Source organism: Anoplolepis gracilipes, chromosome 2 (genome assembly GCF_047496725.1).
Source record: "Anoplolepis gracilipes chromosome 2, ASM4749672v1, whole genome shotgun sequence".
NCBI lineage: Eukaryota > Metazoa > Arthropoda > Insecta > Hymenoptera > Formicidae > Anoplolepis > Anoplolepis gracilipes.
Window position 1 is genome coordinate 3,639,418 of NC_132971.1, and position 22,604 is coordinate 3,662,021.

General features: G+C 38.1%; 2 protein-coding genes across 13 annotated transcripts in view; one reads left to right on the forward strand and one right to left on the reverse strand.

The window, feature by feature from the left end:
- The window catches only part of LOC140663143 (CUGBP Elav-like family member 4), a 322,403-nt gene extending 300,980 nt beyond the window's left edge, over positions 1-21,423 (forward strand). For 11 of the 12 annotated variants that reach the window (XM_072887100.1, XM_072887106.1, XM_072887105.1 and 8 more), the window contains 3 exons: positions 1,313-1,471; positions 3,236-3,420; positions 3,633-21,423. In XM_072887100.1, coding sequence (XP_072743201.1) covers positions 1,313-1,471; positions 3,236-3,363 — 287 coding nt within the window. In that variant the 3' untranslated portion in view covers positions 3,364-3,420; positions 3,633-21,423. The remainder of the gene's footprint in view (positions 1-1,312; positions 1,472-3,235; positions 3,421-3,632) is intronic. The other variant, XM_072887099.1, reaches the window with a different exon arrangement.
- Positions 21,407-22,602, reverse strand: LOC140663145 (E3 ubiquitin-protein ligase RNF181-like). The gene is made up of 2 exons (XM_072887112.1): positions 22,085-22,602; positions 21,407-21,920 (listed from the first exon to the last, which is right to left on the reverse strand). The coding sequence occupies exons 1-2, from the start codon at positions 22,388-22,390 to the stop codon at positions 21,786-21,788; spliced, it is 441 nt and encodes a 146-aa protein (XP_072743213.1). The 5' UTR covers positions 22,391-22,602; the 3' UTR covers positions 21,407-21,785.
- Positions 22,603-22,604: the final 2 nt, after the last annotated feature.

A 22,604-nucleotide genomic window follows, 5' to 3' on the forward strand; every position in this document is an offset into this window, starting at 1 on the left:
ATTCGACTAGCATATTTCACAACGGTTTCCCGGAGGAATTCTTCCGCGAAGGATCTTTTGGGGAAGGGTGAAACAGGTCGCGATGAGTAGCATCCTAAAAGTTGAGTGGCAACCATCTCATTACTTAAATGCGTCCGTTAGGTTGAAGAGAAGCTCTGGGCAAGAAAGCAGAAGTTTCCACGGTCATAATCGCCGCTAATTGACGTCGGAGTTATAAAGTTCAGTGAAATTAGCTAAATCCTTATTTGGACTGCCGTTGTTCGGGTAGTCTTCCCTCTCTTCGTTTCTACCCTCGGGATTTTCTCTTCTCTTAAATTAAACCTCGATGTCTTTGGTATTTTAACACCGGAAGTCGAAAGAAAGACTTGAGCAGTCGTAGGATATTGTGACGAGATAATTGATACGCAAAAATCTAATTAAGGATAACATACATGAAAATATAAAATGTAACGTAATTTTTAAACTCATATCTCGACATAAACTCTCAGAATTGCATAATTCATATATCAGTTAATTTTAATATTACATCGCGACCTCGTTTATAATTAAATGACATAATTTGTTAAAGAAGAGAGACGAATTTCCGCGCAGGGTGACGGCACATTTAGAACACTTAAAATGTTCATATAGTAAAGATAAGCGATGGATTATCGTGTCTGGCGAAAATACGGGAGTATCGCACCATCGTAATCAGTGGCATCACTATCATCGTCACCACGCCCACATCCATTCACTCATCTCAGTATCCATCACCTCATCCATCGTCATTGTGTTGTAAATCCTAGTGTGTGTTGTGTGTGTATATTTGAAAGTATAAATACTCAACGTTATTTGAATCGCGAGATTTCTTATCAATAGTCACGAGTGAAATAATTCTCGTGACTTTTTCTAATCATTCGTTCTCAACTTTTGGTCATTTTCACATCATTGTCTGTCATTCACTCGCAGTCTGTTAAACTTTTCGCTTGACTCATGTTCATGTCATTTCGCGTCATTTGCGTGAAACAAAATCATATTATATCATCATCATTTCGCACTTGGACGGACGAGAGAGAAATCGTCAAGAGTCGACCGTAGATTCATCTTCATTCATCAAAAAAAAAAAAAAAAAGAAAAGAAAAGACACCAGATGAAAAAAGTAATCAGAGAGAAAAGCAGCACTCGCTAGCGACCTCTCTGACGGGTTGAAACTCTCGTATCGCGTGGAATCATTTATATTTGCGAAGAACAGAACTCATCCAGAACTAACATTCTAACTTGAGTATTATACTTCAAGTTTAGATGTTTAGATGTGCTCTGATTTATATGGTAGGATGCTCTATCTCAGGACCCGAGGGCTGCAACCTGTTCATCTACCACCTGCCCCAGGAGTTCGGTGATGGCGAGCTCATGCAGATGTTCCTCCCGTTTGGCAACGTCATCTCCTCCAAAGTCTTCATCGATCGGGCGACCAACCAGAGTAAATGCTTCGGTAAGTGTGCGGCGGCACTGCGAACAAATTTCAGAACTATTACATACGTCCGCTCCGCCCGATGTGTGATCGATCCTTAACAACCTCTACGCAAGGTAGGATGGAAGGATGTCAATTGTTCGGAAACAGTGATGATGTACATATATACAGCGTATATATAGTGGATATACACATTTGTATATGCCAAATTTTAATGTATCTAGCCGTTTCATTGTATGATTTTAATTACGATGGAAATTACTGCAGATACAATAATATTAAAAAATATCTACATATATATATATATATATATATATATATACATATATATATATATATATATATATACTTTTCTCTTATAAAAATGATATAAAACATTTTTAATTTATGCTGAAACATGACTATGTAAAAATACGATCACGACACAGCTGTCACGCAATATGTCTGTAATTATTATTATGACTTTCAATCAGTCACATATGCTACAGTGCTCTAAATGACTCTACACGTTTCCAATCAGTGGTGGATTAATCATGGAAATTTAATTCGTCCGTATTAACGGATGGAGCAGGCAGACTGAATATGAATGCCGTTTCAATGGAACCAAAATCAAACCGCGTAGTTCTTTTTGGGGGATCGTGCAGAGAGGACCGAAACAGAGAATGCGGATAAAAGCCGCTGGCGTTCCTTTGATTAATCGTATCCGAGAGTATGAGGATACGGATAATTGGACGATTCCATTCGCGTCCATTCCTTGATCTACGTCCGCGTACGACCACGCGCGCGAATTCATATATTGCGTTCGTGTATTTGTCTTTTTCTGTTTCAGAGCCTCGTCATTCGTGTAAAAAGAAGATAGGTTCGCAACAACGCATCATTATGTCCGCATTTGATATTATTCATTCTTTTTTCATCCTTTCGCGCGTATAATTATGCCCGCGATGTAAAAATATGACAGAAATTTGTATCACTTTGAAGCGTTTTGCTTGCCGCAATCAATTCAAGGCTTTTTGACAGTCTCTTTCGTTGAATAATTCGTTATATAATTATAATCAACGCGACTGAGGGAAAATTTTCTCTTACGTAGGTTGTAAAATACATCGAGCGATGTGAAAACTCGGGTACAGCTTGACAAGAAACTGCTTCCGTGGAACGAAAGGTTAAAATAATCAGGGTGTCCCTCGATCCTGAAGTAAAAGTAATTTGCGGAGCAGAGTGGATGGACGGAAGACGAAAGGCCTGGTCAGGCGATTTAGACCGCCATGAAGGCGAAACTAAAATGAGATTGACGTTAATGGTTAAAATTGGCTTAAACCAAGAAACTCGTGACAATCTTTCGGGAAGCTGAGGGGCTTCGTTATCGCGTACTTGCTTTTCCGATATAACTTGGATAATATTCAGCGAACGAAAACTTTTTACTCCTCACAGAAGATCTGGTTCATCTAAATTGCTGTTCCCAAATAGTCAAATTAACAATTATGTTTAAGAGGAATTTTTAAATATATATAGAAATATATTTCTTGAAATAAATAACTGAATCTAATTACGACGAAATAAAATTGAGACAAATATTATATTGTTGCATCCTATTTATTATATCCACTTTATTAAAGAAGAAGCTGTTATCATTAATTAATCAACCTATTTATATATTTAGCAACTTTTATTGCAACTGTGTACATTAATAAATGAAAATTGTATTTTTTATATAATTTTAAACAAACATTTTTTTTAAGGAGGAAAAAACTTATACGTGCTGCAGGATTCAATGTCCGGTATTTTCAGGTTTCGTGTCGTTCGATAATCCAGCGAGCGCGCAAACAGCAATCCAGGCGATGAACGGCTTCCAAATAGGGATGAAACGATTAAAAGTCCAGTTAAAGAGGCCCAAGGACGCCAGTCGGCCATACTAACCCACGTCCTAGCCTAGAAAATCTGGACGGGTCGCGCCCTACGTTATAACTTACAGAGTAAGTTTCTTTCGTCGCGAAAAGATACACATGTCAGATATTTTTTTTAATTACAATATTATTAATTTAAAAATAATAACATTGACGTTATATTATTGTTTATAATTCTCTCCTTAAACAATAAATTCTATTAATTCATAAACGCGTGATAGATCCCAATTTATTACATGCAAGTTTAATAAATTACATGATATTCTCACTTTGAATTGCAGATGTCGTACGAGAACGTGAACTCGATGGATGCTCGACGATCAGGAATGACGAGTTTGAATCACCGTTACAACGCTCTCCACCGTAACAACTTAGTATACTAGCTAGTTAATTCATTAGAGGGTAAAAGATTTAGAGGTCAGTAGGACAACAATGGCTTCAACGACGTTGAAGTTTGCGCGGCGGCGGCGAAGAAGAGGCTGAAGCAAAAGCGATGAAGGATGTTCTGCGCTGAACCCAGTCCGAGAAAAAGAGAGAGAGAGAGAGAGAGAGAGAGAGAGAGAGAGAGAGAGAGAGAGAGAGAGAGAGAGAGAGAAAGAAGAAGAGAAGAGAAGGACGAGGCACGCTGAGACAACATTTCCCGGATGCTCGGATAACCGGAACGCTTCGTCGTTAGACAACATTGGCTTTCCCCTTTCTCCCTTTTACCAGCTCCTACTTCGAATCTGCATGTTTCTTTTGGATCCTCCGCGAGTTTAGCCTCTGTCTCCTACTGCCAGGTGAGAGATTACGTTCGAGCTCGAGGGCGCGATTGCGAATAAGCGTGCAGCGGAACATTTCGAGGATCCGATCATCCTCCCGGAGAGACGTGCCGGAAACACCGGAAGTCCAGGCCGAGCTCGTCGTCCCGATATGGCGACGCATCGTATTACTCTTAAACGCACGACGTCGTGTAGCGACGATCAAAATCGACGACATCAAAACCGACAATAGCTATCGCGAAATATCCCGTCGAAAAACGCCTGTAGGACTCTCGTCGTGTTCGTTACCAGTTCGACGATGCGAACGTACGCGTCGTGTGCGAAAAAAAGGAAAATCAGAATCGAACCGTATATCCGGTACGATCGATCCTCAATAAGGGTCCGATCGTACCGGATCCAATCGCGTACGTCAGCTAAATGGAACAGCTCAGCGATCACCAGCACGAGAGCCTAACAAATCTTTTATACCGCACGAAGCGAACGATGTAGTCATCGCGATCAAGATCCTGCGCGGCGTCATCCCCGACGACGACGGCGGGACAGATAATAATCCCCGCGCGAGACTGACGAAAGTAAAATAAAACGCAGGCTCGTCCCGAAGGCGCGGACGAGATCGATATCTCTCTCCCAAAAAGACAAATGTCAATCATATGCTATACAGGGTGCTCGTCTGACGAAACGCGTTTGAACACTTTGAAAAAAAAAAAGACAAAAAAAAATGAAAAAAAAAGCAGAGAATCAAGCGGCGAACATGGGCTCAGCGCCGGTCCGACATCCCCGCCGGATATCGGTTCTCCTTAACATTTAAGATTTATTAACATGTATGGCGCGCTATAGATTTTATATACTGCAGGTAGAGAGAAAGAGAGAGAAAGAAAGAGAGAGAGAGAGAGAGAAAGAGCGAAAGAGAATGAGAGAGAGAGAGAGAGAGAGAGAGAGAGAGAGAGAGAGAGAGAGAGAGAGAGAGAGAGAGAGAGAGAGAGAGAGAGAGAATGAAAAGGAGTTCGCGGATGCTGTGTCGCGCCATATCGAAGAAGAGATGAGTCTCGTTTTCGAAATTGCACGCGTTTGCACGGCGTTCTCGTTCTTCCTGACTAATAGCACTTATTACTACTATGGTTACGGTGATTATCATTATAATTATCGCTAAGTAAGTGACGCGCGAGTTTCCGGCCGAAAGTATAATCTATTCCGTTATGGTTCGTGCGCGCAAACATCGAGAGAGAAGTCGCGTGCGGGCGCGATCGCGATCGCGACCCGCCTGTCCCGTGATCGATTTCGCGATTTGATCCGATTTACAGGATCGATGATCGACGGGTTTGCTTCGCCCGAACGGTAAGCATCGCCCGAGAAATGTCAGGCAGGCTGTGATTGTCCAGACGATGACGACGTTGCCAACGACGGTCCTCTTTAAGTTTCGACGTTGTTCTGACAGTATAATATAATTGTATAATGATGCTAATTTTTCTGTTATCGGTAGAAAAAGTAGGAGAAAATGGAGAGGGGGGGGGGGGAGGGGAAGAAATAGAGATAAAACGAGCGGAAAAAAACCAAAGAGAGCAAACATTATAATTTAGTTATATTGCGTAAAATGCAATATCTGTCCTAAAAACGCTTATCATCTCTGCGATACTAGAAGAGAAATAAACTAGAGGAATATCTTTTTACATTCAACTATATATATATATATATGCTTTAAGTATAAAAAATTGAGTTAAGAACTTAACTTTTGCAAATCTGATTTACTGTGCAATGATTTTAATAATCGGATTTACGTTTCTTTCTCTCGATATTGTGGCCGGGACTTTTAATGGCGATAGAAGATGTCGCCAAGGATGTCCAACATATTTTTCGGAAGGAAAGGACCGCTGCGGGGTGGCAAATTCGGTACGCCTATCGATCAATCGTGCGTGTTCATACGGAATTCCTGTGACTGAAATAGACAAAACTTTTTTTGAACATTTCGCGTGCGATGCCCGGTCGGATACGCAGAGCGTCTCGGGCGATTTGTACGCGAAAGAAAGAGGGGAGGAGGGGGAAGGGGGGGAGGAAGTAGGATACAGAAACAGACCGAATATATAAAATACGCGTAGGATAGGCGATAGGGTAGACGAGCGATGGAACGGAGAAGAAAACTCTGATCTAGCGGAAATAATCAACCAAAGTACCAACACACAACTGACATATATATACATATATAAATATATAAATATGAATTATTGAGAAAAGAAAGAGGAAGTATATATATATAAATATATATATAAATACAAAAATATTATAAATATGAAATATATATATATATATATAATATATATATGCGTACGCACATACACACACACACGTAACGCGTGTACGTGCGTATATACGTATCGATTGAAAGGAACTAGAAACTTAGTAAATTATTCTAGTTTTAGCTAAATCAACGTCTAATAAATTATTATGCGGAAACACACATACGGAGGGGAACGGGAAGAGGGTGGGTTTAGTGAGACGCGAAATTGCTTGACGCGTCGCGCTGCCACGGCTACTTTGCGTTTATATATTGCATTATACACAAACATATATATATATATACATACACACACATATTATATATATATATATATATATATATATATATATATATATATATACATATTGTACCTACGTTTTTGGACGAGCAAAAATTTTCTCGTTTTACAATCCGCTCCGCGAATTTGTTGCTCGTCCGGACGAGCGCACGATGCACGCAGTACGCATGTTCACGTCATACACGTGCACAATTAACGGACACCCAGTGTACGTGGCTTGCGCACGTGCGCATGTGTAATCGTGCGTGCACACGTGTGTGCGTACGAGGCTAATTATACGACGAAGAGAGAAGCGCTTGAAAAAAGGACTAGCTGGTTACCGCGACGAATGTGACGATATATAATATTAATATACATATATATATTATATATATAATATATAATATATATATAATATATATATATATATATATATAAATATATATATATATATATACACACACACACACATAATGATAAACCAAATAACTCTAAAATGACAAAGATAAATGACTAATATAACGATAATGATTATTTATGGTACATATACATAACTTATATGATAACTACGCGATAACGTAAACATACGCATATATTCTTGTCATTTTTAGAAGGTTAAATTTATATAATATACATATATAAGGAAAAAAAGGGGGAAGCTATTAACGACGTCGGACGTAGTTGTCTCAACGACAGGAGACTCGCGGATATTTATAGGATGTGCAAAAGTTCATCGTGATATTATCAGCAAGATTATAGATAAATCTTTGCCGCGTTGTACACTACAACTCGTGCACGGATGCAAGGTAAAAATGAACAGCCCCATAGTCTTAATCATTCATAAATTTTCTTTGTTAAACCCCTTCGATAAAATTCTTTAAAAAAAATGCAACGTAGTAGGAGAATAAAATTATTTCACTTTCCACAACGAAAACTTAAAAATTTTATATTTTATTGAAAAGTAACTTTTCTCTCTCGTGAAATCTAACATTTGACTTGTCAATTTAATCAATGGAAAATCATCGGTCTGTGTGAAAGCCATATACGGGGACGTGAATCCTCTGTGTAAGCGAGCGCGCGTGTAAACATAATTAGAAACCGTGATCGTGTCGGTTCGTACCTAACTATCTTTGCACGCTCGCAGGATGTATCCATTACAGGATGCATGCGTCACAGAATGGGATCATCCTCTTCGCGAATGGACATTTCGCTTCTCACGGATGATTGTCGGAGCTCTCTGACATACGTGCACGGGTCTTGTGTAATGCAAGTGCGCCAAATACAATTACGAAATGAATGGATCGGAACGGATTAGACGCTCCTCTACGATTCTCCTTGTCCGCGGATAGGTACGTCGATCAGGCCGCGTAGATTGAGTCTGACGGTTTCCATCCCTCCGGGTGATTCCCCATCGAGACCGTAATCACGCGAGAGTAGCGCAGGCTCGCCTTCAAACAGCGAACTTGCCACGTTTTCTTTCAACTGTGGATCGCGTTTATTCTACGGTTACATCGTCAAGAGACGGCGCGGAAATTGAGTGATGGATCGTAAGGAAAATCTTTGCCCCATCTCACGTACACACACATGGCAACGGGATCCGAGATACGTTCTCTTTCGCGCATCGATTTTCGATACGGGAAAGATATCCGATTCTATCGGATGCTCTTTACTGCGCGAATGTCTCGCACGAGCTGTAGATCGCGAATGGTTCGATTCTCCCGTGGAATTATTCGCACGCGTTCTTCGCTCTCGTGGGACGTGCAAATTTCAGGGAATGAGAGATGGAGAAAGAGAGGAATGAGATTACCCTCGAGCGACAAACTCGACAGAGTCCACTTGAAAGAAATCGCAGAGCGATACGACGCGGAGCGGATGCCCGAAGGTAGAAATTGAGATAAAAAGTGGTGCCAGATCGCTAACATGAATACGTATAGATACACACACACACACACACACACACACAACACACATGCATACACATATGTATATATGTGTGCGCGATACTCTCTCTCACATGCACATACAACATACAACATACATATATATATATATATATATATATATATATATATAATACATTCTCACATACCATTGCGAGCGACATTCCTTAAGCGACATACACACGCATACATGTACACATTAAGATACACATATACCGGAAAGATGCTTCTATGCAAGCACCAATTGATAATATCACTACGATCTAAGCTTTTTAAAATCTAACAATACTAATAGCGAATATCAAGGAACACAACCTACCATAATAAATACCATAATGATAACGCGATAGATACATATAAATAAATATATATATATATATATATATATATATATATATATAATATATATATATATATAAATATAAATAATATACATATATAAATATATAAATACGAAGGTAACGACGATTGTAAACAAACCAAAAAAATACAACTATTTTATCCAAACAAAGTTTTTGCTACAACCGAAGTAGTGTGCATCTTGCTATGAAGTAAGTGAGACTTAAAGAGGATAAATAAAAAGATATTCTTAGCTTTAAGAAATAATAATATGATAATATACAGTAATCTGTGAGGATCAGCTTTGAATTTATTTTTACATGACACGTGATTGTAATGCTGAGACGAATTCGATGCTCGCAATTAATGTTCCGAATTTTGAGGTGACGTGCTTGCGCAAAATCCCAAGCGTTAAAATACACCGTGTTCGAGAATCGAGTTTGCGACTTTGTATCGATTCGAGGTGCTCGATTCACCGTCCGATGTATCGATTTATTTATGTTTCTTAAACGAAGATTATCATATGATTGCCAAATGAAGATTGATTTTTCAGACAATTTGTACATACATTTATGTATGAATGCAAATTGATTCACGCGATTTTCACGAGCGAACCTGGTTAGACTTAGAACGGAGAGACACATGATAAAATATCAGAATAAAATATGAAAATTGCATGAAGCATACGACGAATGAGAGGTTCGATTTTTTCTGTTAAATTTTACCATATAAGTATAGCATAAACAAATTTTCTTTTTATAAATTATCTGAAACTGCGTTCTTATTTTTTGTTCATCATTTTCATATTTTATTTGCGTAATTTATCATGTCTCGGCCCTCAAATCTGAAAAGGTTGCGAATTCGATTGATCGGCGCGCGTTGTTGTCACGAACGTCCGTCGATTTTGGGCGGTGTTCCACGAACGAAGGACGAACGCGCGATTGGATTCGCGTTTACGTGCTGTTTCCTAATTAAACTGTGCAGCGATTCTTATGCCAAAGCAGCGGAAAGGCCGCGCGGAGTCCAGGTTCGTGATTTCACCCCCGGTTGTTGTACGCACGCGCGAGAAGACACGATAAGGGAAGACGAGAACTCGATGCTCTCTCTAAGTTCGAGAGAAGGGAACGACAGCCGCCAACAGCACCCACCACCGTACTCACACACAAATAACAGTCAAAAAAAACCTATCAACCTTTACAACACCGCTACGCCGCGTTGTTACCAAGTCCCAATTAGACGTAGAACGTAAATTGGAATCAAGTCACGCGCGCCGCGACGCGATCCGTGATAGCCGTGGTGTCGGTGATACTAGGAAACAGGGTATGTTTTTTGCAATTATTTGCATAACTTGTAAAAAAAAGTGAATTTAACGAGAAATAAGTACATTTTCACGTACACGTATGACACGCGTACACACATATACAACAAGCACGCACACGTACACATAGATTTACGCATGCACACACCGAGAAGTAATCGTACACGCGCGCCAATTTACAAAAGACCACACTACAAGTCGTAAAGTAGAGACACGAAACGAGCGAGGCTGAAACACTTGACTAAGGTCGTTATTAATCGTATTACTTCTTACATTTACGAATAAATTAAATTAAATGTGTGTGTCATCGTAGACTTTAAGCGCGATCGTTAGAGACCCTTCGCGGATTCGGCAGTGGAATTTCATCATCACGGTTTAAAAACGAAGCCGGTTTTCAGCGAGCCCCCACCCCCCTTGTATCGCGTATTGCTGACAAAGTTTTTGATTTCTTGCGAGAGGCAGGTTCGCCGGGCTCGTTTGTCCTCGCAGGCCCGAAATGTACTCGTTGCGAGTCGCGAGGCGATACCAAAACCGGTAGTAAATGAGCGCAACCATGCTCGTTCTTCCTTCCCTGTCCCGCGTTACTCTCTCTTCTCGCCGTCCGCTTCTCCCTGTCTATCTCGCTTCGACGTCGCGATCGCCGCCCCCGTTAAAGGAAAAAACGCGAACCAGGATGCAGACAAGTCGCGACAGCACATCGCGACTGGTCGGAACGATCGCTGTCAATTTCTTCAGATTAGGCTTATACGACGACAGCGATTGATATTCCGCATTATTTCTTTCTTTTTCTCTCTCTCTCTTTTTTTTTCTTTTTTTTTTTTTAATAAAACGAAATTTTACATTCGATTTAAGACCAGCCGTCGAGTTTTTCTTGTCGTCGCGAAATCGCGCACACGAGAGATCCGTGTCATATCATCTCGTGTTTCTCTTCACCCGGCCATACTTCGATCGACCACCCGGGACCAATCGTTCCTTCTCATCCCAAAGAACAGTACGTTTCCTAGTTATACCGTGTGACACGCGAGAGATCGGTTTAGACATGAGTTACGCAATTCAGATTAACAGCGAAGTAAGTATTATTCCTCTCGAAGGCACGGTTTTCTTCTTCATTCTCTCGCGCTTTTCCCTCTCACTTTGGAGAAAAAAATACGAGACCGTCTTGGACCAACGACACGCGAGATGATGAGCGCGCGGGAGAGAACGGGATGTTTCTGCGTCGCGGTTACGATGCGAGTAAAGGACTCTAATAACGGGGAGGCAAATCTATATATCCTAGAATACATATATTCATATATATTAGAAACTCCACGTATAACGAGCTTAACGTAGTGCGCTGAAATTCTGTATAGCACGAGGTTTTCGATTTCCAAAGAATCTTTTCTTTCGTATAACGGCAAAGCGAATAAGATACGCTCGTGATTACGTTCGTTAAAAGATCGCGTGTCCTTTTCCGTAATAACTGTAAATGGGAATCAATGGGTTTATAGTTGCATACGGTACGCTGTCATTGAGAAAAACGGAACATATAACTTTGATCTCTTTTCATTCCTCGCGTTTGCAGAGTGATTAGGAGTTATCTTTTCATCTTTTTTTCTATGAATTTCGATCTGCTGTCTTCAAAGTACTATTTCGCTCAAAGCTTACTTTTATATAATGATCTAATCTATTATAATGCGGATGCATGTAAATATATGCATACGGTTCATCGTTACATCATTGTTAGAGAAAGTTATTTCTACTTTGACTTTAACAAAGAGTTGAAACTATAGCATACGTAAAAGAAAGCAGGATTATATTCTTGATATCTCTTTGCAGAATCAATAATGGGAACTCGAAAAATTTTCTCCTAATATATGTATTTATATTCTTTTTAAAGATAATAATTAAGACACAATATTCAAGATTATAAAGAAAACTATTGAAATTTATTAATAATTTTTTGTTTTGCGGGACCTTTTCATGTATTTAGCATATTGCTTTTTCATTATTTTCGAGCATGGTTTATTCTTGAGTCTAAGTTGAATCTGAATTAAGTATTCGCATAAATTTGGCAGCGTCGCGACCAAAACGTTATCAATAGTTTAAACGCGCGATAAGGTAACGACGTCCTAAAATACGCGAGTGTTAAAATAGAATGTAACACACAATACAAAATGTCGATTCGTGGCGTTGAGATGAAACGGGTCTTTTTTTCTATTTTTTTTTCGTGTTTAATGACGATAAGAACAGCGCGATAAGAGAAGACAAAGAATCAATGAAATTAATCAAGCTCATCTACGATGAAAAACTGTGTTATATTAATTTTTAACAACTATTTATAAAACAAATGACGATATGTAACAAATTCACAATGTGCAAAAGTCAAAGTTTGCTAGTTATGCTATGACAATGTTCCCCACAATTCTAGTCAAAATGATAAGATTCATATTTTATTTTGATTTTAAATCTCGTTTGACAGTACTCAGCGATCTAGATGGCACAATAATTTTTCGAAATGCCATATATTTAGTTATGTAGGACCACGTCACGAATTGACCGTAGCAAACCGTTTGTAGGTCTTACGTTAGACGATATATAGAAACGCATCGAGAAGAGAAGAAACTACGAATGTTAAGCGAGGTAACTAATTGTAAGAACGCAAGTAGGGCTTGTGGTACGTAGCTTTTACGAGGCGCTGGATAGCGGTTTGAGAAAAAGATTCGCGTATAGCATAGTTTTATATAGCGAGCCATCTTAAACATAAACTATAAGAGAATGGAGATATACATATAATGGTTATATTATGATTATCGCTCTAACGCGTATTTATTAAGAGTAAACGCACTATGTATAATCACTTGTACCAGGAACAGAATTTACACATGTCACACAAGTCACACAATGCTAAAAGCGTTATTCTAGAAATACATATACATTGTATGTATATATATATATATATATATATATATATATATATATATATATATACATATATATATATATATATGTATACATGGATACATAACATTTTCGAATACAGTATATGCTAAGTCGAAAGAATCTAGTAAGAAAGCATGAAAGGGCGACAGAATGAGATAACGCGGAAACGTAGAGAAAGAAAGTAAGTAGATGCGTGTGTATGGGAACGAATGTGTGTTTCGGAATGAACGAAGCGGAAAATGACAGCGAGCGAGAAACATGACATTAAAGAGTTACTCTTGCAGACAGAACATATTTTAAATAATTAATCGCCAAAAGACAAGTTTTTAATTCTAATCTCGTATAGCGTGTAAGATCAAGATAGTTTAACACACATATATATATACATATATAATATAATAAATATATACATATATATATATATATATATAAATAAATAATATGATTGAAAGTCGACTCTAAAATTAAATTTATATCGAGAGCACGCGGGAGGGCATAGAAAGTTCTTGTCGACGGTCATGCGCGGATGATAAAGTACGATACAAGATACTCGAGTTACAAGGGATCTAGAAGAGGGAAGCGAACGCGGAACGCGAGTGAAGAAGCCTCGAGTCGTCGTCGCTCGAAAGCCGGCTCATCCCGGAAAATTCCCGTCGATCGATATAAAGTCCACGAGATTCAGAAATAATGTTTCGTCTCGTCCTAATTCTAAAATCTTTGTGCAATTCCATAGCGCGCCGCGTCCGCATTTTTATTGCGTACGCATTACGCAATAGCTACCGGAGGTCCGGTGAACGTAGACGGATCTCCAAAGAGCTAACAATAAGAAAGAGATTCTCTAAAAATAAATTTATTTATCGGTATACTTATTTATTATATTTTCCATGAATTCAAATCAGGACCGAAATTAAAAAGTTGGAGTTGTGATGTGTATCACTTTTACCTCCACCGGACTTCCGTTGCTATGCGAATAGTATGCATACGCGTCAGAGGATAATAGATAAAAAAAAAAGTAATCGGTAACATACTGTGGGAGGTTGCGTATCATGAAGAAACTTAGAGTCGAGATTTCTCGGGGAAGGCACTTTCTTTATGCGCACTTGACGATAAGGATAACGGTTAGTTATTAAAAGCGCTTAACGTTTCCCGGTATTATTCCAATGACACTTAGCACGCGAGAGCAGAATGCTTTTTTAAATAATTAGTTTCGCTTTTCGTTCGAGGTCTCGTTTCGATTAGCGTGAGGGTGAAAACAATTGTGCCAACATTAATTCTTCCAAATTCTTCGCCGCTTCAAACACACAACGTGTGTTCGTGTGCGCGAACAGCGAAATAACATCGTCCGTTGATCGATATTTTTCGAAGCATTGTCGAAAAAAAATCGAGCGTTCTCATATTTTTTTCTCTCGACACGATACAATAATTCGTTCGTGTCAATATGCAGCTTACGGTCAATTTCCTCTAATTTCTCTCTGTTCAATTACGCCGAAATGATACACCACACATGCATGTGCGGGATAAAATTACGATCTCAACTCGATTGCAATCGAACTTTTTATTTACAAGGCTGATTCGAGGAGCAAGACTGAAAACAGAGAGCCGGACCGGGATCGTGGAAATTATAATGCACCACTTCGGCGCTTGCTCAGAGTGCAACAGTTGGCTAACAAGTGGCTCTTTCGCACGAGATGCCGGCATGATAACGTGTGAACGGCTGACGAAATAAAGTGCGGCACGTTTTTTTATGATGATATTCTGTCCAAAATTTCCTAATCGATGATTAATTTATTGTCTCTCCTCTGAAAATTCTACAGTAATCGGTCGTTATGACATATATATTATTACGGGAAATTCCTGCATCGATGTTAGCGCTAACTGTGGTTAAATAAATCTTTATTTTTCAGTAATAATTGCAGTACAAGTAATAATAAAATCTACAAGATGATGAGGATGATCTTGAATGACCATAAATTATCTCGAATCTATTAAATATAATCTATTTCCGAAATCTCGATATAAACAATGGGCCATAAATAATGAATCACGTAGAAAAGAAATTTCGCGTATTCGACGAAATATTGCGTATCAATGCAAAATTGCGAGACGCGTTAGTTTCCTTAGAATCTCGTTCTTAATTTTTCATTGCGGTTTCGGGCGGCGCTGCTCGACAGAGCATTTCGGTGACCCAAACGCCTGCACATGATACGCGCACTCTCTACTCGTTAAAAGAATTCCCACGATCGATGCTAATGCAAGTCGCAACGCTGTGATCCCACGATTTTAATAAACGCGTTTCTATCCTCAAAAGTTGTCCTCGGAAGATGCCGTATTACTATCGCGCGATTTACGTACTCTGTTGAATCCCAAAGATGTTTCTAGTCGAACGTTTAGTGAAACCGTACTTACAATTAGTACAGTGATTATTTGTCGCGATTATTTTATTTGCCTGATTATATTTATACCGATCATATTTTTATTTATACATCGGCTTATATAGTTTCTCGCATTTCTCGTAATGATGCGCTTTTGCTGTTTACTTGAGAGATGTTATATATACTGTTGCGAATACTATACTTGTTAAATAACTCTCCGTAAATAAGCGAATCAACGACAGTTGCCTGTTGCTGAAGAACGGAATCGTTTCAGGCCCAGATTGTACCGTCCACAGGCGAGAGTAGTATTTCTCGAATATCGCTAATCACTCCAGAAAATGGTTTATTCATCCACGTATTTTTTGAAAATAGGAAAAATCTCAAAAAATTCTAATATATTGTAGAAACTTAGATTAAATATTATATGTTAAAACAATTGTCAATTCCTATACCTCAAACAATGAAATTGTGTTGAATGCCTATTTTAGAGACGCGCAGATCTAATTCTGTTGCTAAACTTTGTTTACATTAATTGATATTTTATTTTTTTTTCAGATTTTTTTTTTATTTTTGATTATATCGATGGATGAACCGTTTTCAGGACAAACAGACAAAACGCGAGCATAATGTAAAACGATTCCTTGCACGCGTTCATCGTTGTCGACGGGTCGCGCCGCCGCGCTCGATAACGATCGGCCCGGCAATTGTCGTTCCATTAGGAGACGATATAAGTCTAATTATATGAAATCACGACGGTGCGCGCATCACGCGCATCGCGAGACTGACTTTAACGCTCGCTTTTGCAAGAATTTCGGAAACAGTGCAATTATGACTTAATAAAAGTCTACGGATCTAGTCAGATTGGTGGGAGGAGGGGGGGGGGGAGAAAAAGCGCGCGAAATTTCTAGTAATTTCTAGTCAGGACACGTCGTTTCTGAGTCCGTTCGAAAAAAAAAAAAAAAAAAAAAAAAAAAAAAAACGATCGATTGTATTGGATATGATGTAGACACGCCCGCGCGCGCGAGCAAATCTTTGAAAATAATTGCTACATGTAAATATATATGTATTAATATATTAATATATATATATTTATGTATACATATAGTTTAGGTGTCCTTACGAAAGTGCAAAGATTAATATATCGTGCGGCGGTCGATGTGAAAAAAAGTGTGTAGATGCTTTATCACTACTATAAAAGAAAAAAACAATCGATACGCGGATACGCGACAATATTGATATATGTTTAATGCGATCCGTTATTGCGATCCCTTTCCGTTCTTTACCGTCACTATACTTAAACAACAGTGGAGAAACAGCGTTCGCAAATCGCTAGTTATTACTTGCTACGCACCCTCTTCGAAGACGGCATGTCCGATCGATCATGTCGAGCATGGCGTTTCACTTGCGTTCTCAGACTTGTGTGGATTTGTTTCCGACCGCCGTAGATTACTCTGAGGACGATCCGACTGCATCCCGTACTCGAGGCTAAAAATGTAGAATTTTTTAACTGTACTTGCGACTATAACTTAACCTGTATATTTTTACATATTGAATATAGGGAGATGAATTTTGTGCGAAGATCGACGCGCGATCGAGAGAGGCGCGAATGAGAATCGAAATATATAAAAAAAAAAAAAAGAAGAAGCACGCGCGCGAGAATATAACATAAAGACGAATATACACGCATAATGTAAACTTGATAAAAATACGCGCGTAATTCATACATACACGCTCATTCACACACATATACACATATTTGAGCGCGACATGACAAGTATTCTCGAGCCTTGAGGGAGAAAGATATTATACAGGTCATAAGAAATGAAATCAGTTTTATTGTTGATTTCGGCGTGGCATACAATAAAATTTTGTAATCGGCGGTTCCGGGTCCGCGTTTTCGCGCCTGGAGCCCGAGAGAACGTTGCGTAGTATAATCAAACACCGATATATAATGTGAGTTTTTCCCCGACCAGACCGGGGCGACTCTCGGGGCGGTCAGGATCACCGAGAGCGATTAATGACGATCAAATGCTTGGGGCGACAAATGACAAACAGCTTTTCTCTTCGGATAATTAAAATTGAATTTATAAAAAGAGGGAAAGCAAACAATCGTCTGTCGGTGATCCTGAGAACGCGCCATGACGCTCGCCGCAACGCGTCGGAGGAAAATATCTGTACATAGAGAAACTGCAACATAGCACAGGGTGTACGTACATGCCGGTGCACACGTAATGTCCTATATAGCAAAAATACTAACTATGATAGTGCATGAAAATAATAAGACGTTCGCAGCTGGCCGGGCGTTTGATAATGAAAGAGCTTCGCCCCTTTTCCCCTTCACGACAAATCTCGCCCTCGTAGGTATAACCCTCGGAACGAAAGAGACCGTCACTCCACGGCATATTAATTGACGATCGTTACGCTCGCACTTTTATGATGACGAAACGGAACAAAGGTATGAAGCAACGTGAGAGAGAGAGAGAGAGAGAGAGAGAGAGAGAGAGAGAGAGAGAGAGAGAGAGAGAGAGAGAGAGAGAGAGGGAGAGAGAGAATGGGGAAAAAGTGATGAGATTGTATTTTGATTCGTTCCCAAATTAGATTCAAGTTAAATCTTTTTTTATTTCTCTTGTTTAAGAATGATTCTTGCTGGTAACAATGCAGGGGATGTGCATTAATAGTTTAACTGATTACTTAGTTGGAATATTTTTATTCTATTTTTTGTTCGATTGTTTTAACGTTTTTCTGACAAGTGTAAAGATACGCTATATTTATAAGTTTCATACGTACAATCATAGATTAATTTCGATATGATAATATATTCTGCTATAAAACGATAGATTTATAAAAGAATTTTTTTGTTTACTTTTAGCTGTGGAAAAGCATTACAATAATTATGTTTATTACGAAACAGTATTAACATTTATAATATGATAATGCGTTATACGATAAGCAAATGTGCAAAATTTATGGATTGAATTCTGATGAGATGGTTGATTTATTACTATATTATATCTTAAGATTATTATTATTGTTTCATTATTATTATGTATTATTATTATCACTATTATATTAGTGCAACTGTCGTTATTGCCACTATATTACTAATATCACCAGCAAATGGCATATTATTATAATTATTTATTCGTGATAATTAAAAGGACGACACTGGATCTTAAACATAAAAGAATTTAGTGAAACTTTATAATAAAATCTATGCATAAGTTGAAGGAAAAGCGACAACTCATTTGTAAAACATAATTAATTTGATCTGATTGTGAGCATATGTCGAGAAGATCAAATGATTAATGTCACGTAGAACACTCGATAAGATTGATAGTACGAGGTGCGACAGAGCGTTTATTAGCATATCAGCGTGTTGAGCTTAAAAAGGCGCGCGGAACAATAAGATCACGCGTGATAATAATATTACAAGTAGTATGTGTATGCGTTTAGAGAGTAAAAAACGAGAAAAAAGCATTGAATGAACGTATGATGGCTCGCGGTTGTTTCGGAGAAGCGAGAGATGTATCAAACGTTCCTTCGTCAGTTACGATGCTGTTGATGCTGTTAATTACATACATTAATAATTGTCATCAGTATATAACAAAAAAAGAACAATATTTGTCGTTACTAGAGATTACCCTAATGCAAAGTATCAGTGTCGGATCAGCAGTACATCGTCTATGCAATTTACGCATAAATTTGTGAAAGAGCAGAAAAGAGCCTAGAAAATAATTAAATGCAAGAATACACAAGAGTATCACACGCGACAACTTGTAAATTAACAGAAAAATTTGCATATAGAAAATATTGTTGCATCAACGATTCATACCGCAGTGTCGACAGCATCGAACGACTTATGGCGTTTACGCGGATAATATTGCGCGTGCAAATATGTGAAAACAAAGTGTACTTGCGATTGATAATGAGGAGCGGAAGAAATGCTTGTTTTGGACCGAAATCTCCGAAGCTTCACTGAGACTTTTATCGGCAGAATTTTTCATCGCGAATATGGCACAAGAATGACAAACGTAGTTACGAAGCATGTATACTGCGAAGTTACAACGTATTATTTACGATTCAGCGAACGTCGAAAAATTCCGCCGACACGTGTAAAAAATAAATAGTTATTTATAAAATTCACTCTAATATCGAGGGCGAGAGAGGAGGGGTGAGGAATAGCGTGGATGCGAGGGGGGCAACGCAGGCATAGGAATAGCGCGCGAACGGAAGATATGCCATTTTGAATTATTATTTTCATAAGGAACGTGTAATATAAAATATATAATATATCAATATGGACGAATTAACAACATCATCGAGACTTATGATCGCGACGGTGATGATGGTTAATATTATTATTATTGCTATTATTATGGTTATTGATTATGATTATTATGGAATGACGATGATTATTATAACGAGGGGAGGAAGAAGCTAATGCAGTATATATATATATATATATATATATAAATATATATATATAAATAAAAGTAATTACACTTAACACTTACGTTAGGAAGCTAGATACATACATTTGATGCAAGCGAGAAAATGGAGTAACCCACGCGTTCGACGAGAAGTGACATGAATTAACGTCGTACACATTTCTATATCAAGATAAATCACGGGGACGTATAAGACATAAAAGACTAGCATTTTTTAGCGAACGTCGTGGACACACGCATCTCGTCAAAAATATATAGGATACAAAATGGTCAAGTATCTACGAGAAATGCTTAAACATTTTATCGAGTTATACATAAATCTCTCCCTTGTATATTTAAAGACATGTAAACTATCGTACTTCATATTTTGTTAGATTTCGCATTTCGTTTCCCTCGTAGACATATTTTTCATGGCGATATTGACCAAGGCAAATTCTCTCGAAGTAATATCATGTCAAACTTGACCAGTATCGAGAAAGGACGAAAAAGGGTTTCCCGACGTTCGCACATTTTCGCGCCACGGACGTGTTCCCGTATTTCGAACGTAAATTTGATGATTTGTTCCTCCGTTCGTTTTTATCTTACGCCGAGCCGAAAGTTCTCTGTACGACGTACCTTATCCCACTTGAAGCTCGCATACAGATTACATAACTAGCTATTACGGACATGGCCATTAGCAGAGAAGTGTACCATTCAGATAGTTTATCATTAAAGAAACGGTAATCATCATAGGTATATATATTAACGACATTATTTATATTATTACGCATATTATATATAAATAATTGATAACAGATACTAATCCCCCCTAGGGTGAAATATTGCGAGGGGGGGAAAGGGGTTGGGAAAGGGGGAGGGGGGAAACTACGAAAGGGTCGTGTCCACGTGGGCGCGACGGCGGCGGTGTGTCATTTTTTTCGGAATGACGTCACCGACACGAGAGTGAAAAAAAAAGATAATGAATAAACCGCCAATTACTTTAACTTCGACAGTACTATTATTTGTATATGCCGAACGATTATGCCGTTTTCAGCGCAACATATTTTGGCAATTCTCTTTGGTGGTATGGTTCACATGGTAGCGATCGCGTTACGGTGAGAGAGAGATAGAGCGAGAGCGAGAGAGAGAAAGAGAGAGAGAGAGCGAGAGAGAAAAAGCGAGAAAGAGAGCGAAAGAGGATGGAGAAACCGGAGAGAGGGGGAGTAAGAGGAATAAAAGAATAAAACAAACGGACAAAATAAAAATCAGAAGTTTCTATACTTTTTACGGAGATTGTTATAGTCTAAGCGCACACTGATCAAGGCATTCGTCGCTCGGCAAAAAAAAAGCATAATACAATTATTAATATAAAATTTATAACAGAAATAAAATAAATGAAGTTAATAAATATGTACACTGTATAATAAACATTATTTCCTATTAATAATTCATGTCTCTTTATTCAACCAACTTTTTATTCAATAACGCACATCGTAAATGAATATAATTACATAATTTTATACACTCCATGTAAAATATAAATAATAGATGTTTTTCCTATACATTCTTCAATTATAAAACATTTTCTTTATAATCTATTATAATAAATAATAAAGTATATCTCTTTTTAATATATGAACGTACATATATATATTGATCGTGTAGTATTGATAGTTTCATCTACTTTTCCAACTACCAGTAATACAAAGCTCTTGCTGACAAATTATATTTTTAATGTGACCAACTTACAAAATACAAGATAAAAGATAATTTTTTTTAGAAAATCCTTTCTTTAGAAAATTTTATTTCTTACGTAAACATAGAATTATGTAAAGATTCCAAGTCTTTCTCCCTCTCTACCGCTCGCTTCTTCTCCTTCCTATACATTTCATATTCTTCATCGTCTGTCGGCAATTCGTATCGGCAGAGTGGACACGAATTGGTCTGAAAATAAATATAATTTTCAATATAAAACAATATACGCAACAAACACATGTATATTAAATATTTTTATTTACTTAATCTGTTTTATTTGTTTAATTTTTTTACGTAATGCAAAATTGTCTTTTTATATATTAGCTGTTCTTATATCACATAATGGGTTATACCTTTTCTAACCAAGGTACAATACACTCTTGATGAAACACATGATGACAGGGCATCAATTTCGCTTTATCGTTTGCCTCGAATTCTTTCAAGCAAACTGGACACTGTTTAGTCTCACCAGATTTAATCTTAATTTCCGGCAAAGTTTCTACCGAATTTTTTGACGCTGGCGGTGGAAGTTTTGTGTCCTCTCCGAGCAATTCCCACATGCCAAAGTCTCGTAGAAACCGCGCCATTTGAATCAGATGATTCGGCGCCTCTCCGTCACCTAAAGGCGTCCAACCCATTTCCGTAAAATAATCAGACATATCAGCGAAATAACAACAGAACTTTTGTTTTGTACGTGAAACTATATAAACTCAATCACATTCACTTTTATCGCAATAAATGATAACTTCTTTTATCTTTGATATTTGCAACCTTCACTTTACGGATATGTTTGCATTATTGCACAACTACCATCATTATGTGTAACAATCTGTCAAAAACCTCGAGTCATACTGACAACAAGACAACAAGTAG

Excerpts from the sequence above, each read along its gene's own strand:
- LOC140663145 (XM_072887112.1), bottom strand. The coding sequence starts at position 22,390 with ATGTCTGATTATTTTACGGAAATGGGTTGGACGCCTTTAGGTGACGGA. Across the intron at positions 21,921-22,084 it reads TTGTACCTTGGTTAGAAAAG|ACCAATTCGTGTCCACTCTG; the intron begins GTATAACCCATT and ends ATTTATTTTCAG.